This window comes from Pecten maximus, chromosome 16 (genome assembly GCF_902652985.1).
Source record: "Pecten maximus chromosome 16, xPecMax1.1, whole genome shotgun sequence".
NCBI classification, from domain to species: domain Eukaryota; kingdom Metazoa; phylum Mollusca; class Bivalvia; order Pectinida; family Pectinidae; genus Pecten; species Pecten maximus.
The window spans coordinates 22844013-22850396 of NC_047030.1; the positions used below are offsets into that span (position 1 = coordinate 22844013).

The 6384-nt window shown below is 35.2% G+C and overlaps 1 protein-coding gene across 1 annotated transcript; it reads left to right on the forward strand.

Annotated features, from left to right (window-relative positions):
• The first annotated feature begins 3575 nt into the window (after nt 1–3575).
• LOC117314860 lies at nt 3576–4894 on the forward strand. Its single transcript, XM_033868982.1, has one exon. It carries the CDS (start codon nt 3878–3880, stop codon nt 4790–4792), a length of 915 nt encoding a protein of 304 aa, XP_033724873.1. The 5' UTR covers nt 3576–3877; the 3' UTR covers nt 4793–4894.
• The last annotated feature ends 1490 nt before the right edge of the window (nt 4895–6384 follow it).

Sequence of the window (6384 nt, forward strand, 5' to 3'; positions counted from 1 at the left end):
CCCGGCTTGAAAAATTATAAATGTGTGTATACAATTATGGCTAAGCAATATTTATCTTAATATTTTGACATTTTCCTACATGCACGGAGAATAAAATATAAAGACAACAAGTAAATTACATTACAAAACGCAAGGACTCAGGAGATCTTACCAGTTCGATATACATTTGATCAGACATATAACAATCTAAACTACACAAATAAATTTAATTAAATAAATAAATAAATACAAATGAAATAAAAACATATTTGTAAAAATAAAAGTCTCTACAAAAAGTGCAGCCATTTGCATACTAGTTAGAGTCCTATACATGTTTTATTTGCGAATCAATGACAAATAAAAGCTGATACGAGGTGAAAACACGTCCAAGCATGGTCAGCTTGATTGGAAATAGTATAAATACAGTTTTATATTCGAATTAGAAAAAAAATAAAATAGCAATAACATTTTCTATGACTAAACATTTTCAACTTTCTGTGAAAAAGAATTTATCTTAAGTTTGGATTCAATGTTGACCATTAAACGGATTGAAAAATCTAACAAAAATGACGAATATTTGTATTGCGTTAGCCTGGATGTCTACACGAGATAGTCTAGAGGAACAAAAAAATGAAAATATATATATTTTTTAAAAACCTAAACACACAAGTTATCTAGAGGCACAACTAGAGTAAAAATAGATAATTGGATATTTATAAAATCTAAAATTCCATACCCCTGACGAGTTCTGGAATTATGATGTATAGGTATATTCATGTTAACTTATGATGGGTACTTACAGTACAGTGTATCGAACACTACAACCACTCATGTGCACAAACCTCACAGTCCTAGTTGTTTTTGGGTGAATGATATTCAAATCTATGATGAGCAAATTAAATCACCCTATATATAATCTCTGAAGGGTAGCTCAAATTACATTCTATGTCGTGTAGGCCACAATAGCATGTCCCGGACAAATAAATAAAACAGTAGAAAATACCGACAACAACAAAATCGTACTTCGAACTAACAATAGATAAAATGGGGGTGTCATATGAATAATAATAAAGAATTGCATAGACACCCTTGACGAAAGGGTGCCAAAGGGAATTAGGAAGTAATGCCCCGGAAAAAGAATAAGTTTTTGAGGTGAAAATCTAGGTAAAATCCTGGTTATGTAACATTATCAAAAAAAAAAAAAAAAAAAACCCAAAAAACCAACAATAACAACAAAAAAACAAAAACAAAAAACCAAGTAGGGTGGTCACAACGAAATCATTAGGCATATCAACAAGCATCGGCCACGTCTGACGTCATATGAGTTAGAAAATAGAGTGTTTCCAAATGATATAATGATGTTGACCATGAAACTTTCCCTTGTCTTCATCAACCTGCAGTTCCCGAAACCTTGGAAGCTGGAAGCTTGCCAAGATATCATTAGACATGTGATTTCCAAAGAAATAATTACTGTATATTTTGCAATTGATGATATCCCTTTAAAGATAAAATATACGTGATTATTATTAATATGTACAGTGTAGGAACATTATTGTTTCAAGAAGATATCCTTTCAGGGATCTATATCGATTGGATAGTCATTGAGTCATTTCATTGAAATCCTGAAATATTAACATGAAAAAAGATAATGATCTGTGCATAGGATATCACATCAAAATATAAAAGGTCTGGTTCATTGATTGGTATAAAGTATTGGATGTAAACAAGCACGGGGGCTAAATTTAGCAGCAAATTGGAGATTAGGGCTTCGAATAATGAATCTGGTGCCAGATTCGTGATTGGAGATTCGAGATTACGCATTAGAAGACGAACCGCTGTCGGTATCCTCTACGGTGTTAATGTATTCATTAAGATTTAAACCAAATAGCATCTTGACGGTGATCAATTCTTGAAAATATAGAGTTTATTTCAGAACAAGATATCTAATGTCTGTTACTGGTAACAAAACAGACTTGAGAAACTAGGTTGGTTTGAAGGTTATTTGTTTTCCTGTTAAGATGGAATGTCATTCGTATGGCGTCTGCATGTATGTGTGTATATATGCAATTATCCCTGTTGAGGTCAGATTTATACGGCTAAACTTGCCCAAGTCACTGTGATAATATGTAACATAATGGATTTATTTCCTTATCCGTATGATTACGCTTTGATTGGGTTGACGTCCTGGTCACGCTTGACCTACCCTATATTCCCTTTTCCTCGAGCTATCTATAAAGTCACAAGTTTCGATATTTGAATCCCCAATCTCCGAAATGCTATTTGAATATTCGATACGTTATATGAATCTCAAATTCACTGCTGACAGCGGATTTAATATTCGAACCTCCAACCATTGATTGCATTAATTTTAAATGTGAAATGACCTAAGTTAACATATTGTTAATGGGAGATAAATGTTCTTAAAGGGATACAAATTCAACATAAAATATTGAATCTCCAATCCCTTGATTGCAATAGGTTCATTAGTCGAATCCCCATTGCATTGCATTAATTATATTAATGAAATGACGGGAGTTACGATGTTGATAATTAGAGATGAGTTTAAAATAATAAAAACCTTAAGTCGCCAAGGGAATTGGTTGTTCGAATCCCAGACCCGTCGGTTGCTTAATCTCTACGTATGGGAATGACCACATTCTTCATTATTTTTCTAAAACGATGCAATTTAAACATAAAAAAAATCTTACGGGTACAAGAATTAAGTATCAGTAGACGGAACGATTGATCATTGCGCAGCAACTTATTCTGGTTTTAAATTCAGCAGTGGACGTATAAATATCGGTATATCGACATTCCTTGTGGCTATTTACGATGTCATAAGACATTCGAAAATGTGCGAACCACGACATTGATGTCACTTTCCTCTGTCACCATTGTTAACTATAGCCCGGGAGTTGGCGAACAACAGTCAGGCGTTGAAATAACTGCCGATTCTTTTCCCTTTACCAGTGTGGTATATATGATAGAAGTAGCCACCTAATAATTTCAAAACTGAAAAAAATTGTTTTCTTAAGACGTCCTATATAATATCTATATATATAACTGATATTAAATAGTTTATATACCTGTGTAATTGTGATTCTGTAAACGTATTAATTTTGGCGCGCTCATATTTTCGCGCATTTCCAACTTAACGCAAGGAAGAATTAGCACATTCTCATATTTTCTGTAGGGATATCACATAGGTAATGTAATAAGTGTAATCATAATATAATGCAATGCTTCAAGAGCGAAAAGCGCTAAAATAAAATTACCGCTAAAATATAAACGTTTACAGTATATGACAATGAGACACCCTATATTTCTTTCGTTATAGTACAACTTCGATTACAAAGTTTGAAGACGCCAGCCTGGTTCCATCCAGATCAATCTAATGTAAGTCATCGGGTGCTCATCAATTGTTTTTGTAAATTATGTAGTCATATCGGGAACTCAAGACAATAAATACACATTCCGTTCGGCGATACCGGGGTTGTTAGCCGATAACTCACCTCGTGATCGTCATAAAGTGGATTAACCTCAAAACTCCAAGCCGATTATAAGTACAGTAATCTACATACCATGTAGTACTGTAGGGATACTGTGTTGGTCAATTAGAGCAAGCTTCACTATCGTAGTAGGAAAGTATTAAGGAACTTGGTAAAAATATTCTTCATTAAGCTTTTCTCTGCTCGGTTCACCTACTTAACATAGGGAAAGGACTGAAGATGGTCTAATTATGATGAAAGAGTGTTCCAGTAGGCTTATTGTGACGTGAGGGGTCCGTGGACATAAAATGGCGGAAGAACCAGCGCCATACGAAGAATATCCGGACCGCTGTTATATTTACATCTGACAATGGCGATAATACGATACAAATTCTAACTATGTAACAACAATGTCGGTGACTGTGTACGCTTTACTGTTGACTCTCTGTACGGTGAGTGGAGACCCGACTGGGTGTACATATTATCCATCTGACCTTAAGTACGAGTGTTCCGCCAGGAGCTGGGCACTACCTCTAACTCTTTCAGATTTCGATCACGTGCCCCAGAGTCTGTCTCTGATCGACGTCAATGGGAATCTGCCGTCATCAACACCTACGGCAACATTTTCCGGTTTTGCAGCAATCAATACGTCATCATTTGACGCCAATTTCGTACCAACGTTTACCATCCGGTGTTACAGAGGAGGAATGTTGATATATTATGCTGGTAGCTTCACCGGACTTGGCTACTTCAAGAATGTTCATATACAGAATTGTGAGGTGTTAGCAATGCCTGATGACGGATTACACGACTTCGGTGACGTAAACTACTTTGGTGTAGAGGGCGGCATAATCGGCGATATTGGTTATGATGCCTTCAGAGGACTCAATGTGTGTCTTATGAATATCCCTCGCCCACTTGGTACGTTTCTGCTTACGTCAAAGTTAGACTCCAGAGTACTTCCGAACGGAGTGCTGTATGCACTTACCAATGTAACAAACATTGTGATCGACAATGCCAATCTCGACACGTTACAGGTGGACATGTTTCAAGCCTCCACAAAACTTAAATCCTTATCATTAAGATATAACATGTTTACAACTATTCCAAATAATACGCTTTCAAGCCTACCGGGACTCCAAACCCTTGACATCGAGGGAATTGAACTGGAGTGTACATGCGATAATGTGTGGTTTCTAGATTATTGTAAGGCCAACAACATTTCGATACGAGGATCTGTAATATGTAGCACCCCTAGTTCCTACAGAAGTAAGTATACGGAATCATCGAGCTGTTTCGTGATAAAAGAACAAGATTTTCAGTAAAACATCATTTGCAAATCTCGTCTGTTTCAACCGTTACCCTTACTACGGCTTTCGTTGGGTTTTTATTGGCTTCTTGGTCCAACATGTTTTACTAACATCTGGAACAGATTTTTGTAAGCCACCTTGGCTTAACCTGATCAATTCACAATTATTCCTTACGGTCAAAACGTTGATATAAGATAATCAACGTGACCAAATATTTCTATTTGTGCTAGATGAGTAATTTGAAAACATTCTAAATGATTGAAGCAGTTCTGAAAAGATTCGCAACATACAAAGTGGAAAAAAAGATTGTATACAAAACATTTGAACGTCAAGATTGCATTGTTCTAATCATATCTATCCATCCTGCAGCACCAGGGTCAGTTGTTAAAATGTGACTAGGCTAATTACAGTTTAACAACTTCGCGAAGGTTGTAACAGGTCTAAAACGTATCGGAGATGTTTTATGAATGATAAATGGACCATTGTAGATGTTGTTTGTAATTTAGATATTTTGTCTTACTGTTTTACATCCGTATCATTTATTGTATGTAATGTGTACCCATGGGCCGTAATTCCTACAGTCAATAATTTGAATAGTGTTGAATTTAGTTTAATTGAATTGAATTTGATTGAATTGAATTTGATTGAATAAAATTGATTGAATTGAATTGAATTGAATTGAATTTGATTGAATTTGATTGAATTGAATTGAATTTGATTGAATTGAATTGAATTTGATTGAATTGAATTTGATTGAATTGAATTGAATGTCATTGAATTTAATTAGCAGTACTGTATACTAATTGCAGATAAGAAAGCATATCTGTACAGGAAGGATCACTGTCCTGTCCAGATAGCCGACCCTTGTATGGACAGTTTACCAGGTATGTAGAATGACTGAGATCAGTAATGGTCAATAAAGGGTAAGTTTGTGACATCATTGACGTTACGTCACATTCAGGTTACGTCATTACATCTGACGTCATTTTATGAATATTTTTTCGGTTGTCATAGTTTATAATATAAAACTCATGTACTTAATTGGAATTAAAAAGATAAAAATGTTCCCTTTATATATTTGAATACATCTAGACCAATTAACCACGTGAAGAACAGTTCAGACTGGAAAATTACATTTCTATGTCGATTGTCCAATTCTTTCCTGTGTGGTAAACTCTGTGTCGTTATCGTCCGTGGAGGGGCCTGTGAATTTGTTACAGTTAATGTGTATTTGGACCTTACCCTTACCCTTAGTCTGAAAATGTGCTACACACACTTGACCGTAACAAATTCTTTAGTCCCTTTTATCTTGCGTGCCAAGTTTATTTTTCATGCGTGGTGGCACCGGTTTATTTTAAAATGAATCGAAAATCTAAAAATTACAGAATTGGTTGTTTAATAACATTCATTGGGTTAATGCACATCCACTTCAATACTCTAACATTCTGTGAGCTTTAAACCAAGTAGTTCATATTTCAATATACTATTCACCTGTATAATGCCATATCATGTGTGACTAATGATTTGTTTCAGGTATTCGCGTTGGCGCCACATGTCTAGCCTTCCTAGACATATCGTTCTACATTGTATTGTTGGTGTCTCTGTCA

What these genes read in the sequence shown, in the direction of transcription:
- LOC117314860 (XM_033868982.1), top strand. Translation starts at nt 3,878, where the DNA reads ATGTCGGTGACTGTGTACGCTTTACTGTTGACTCTCTGTACGGTGAGT.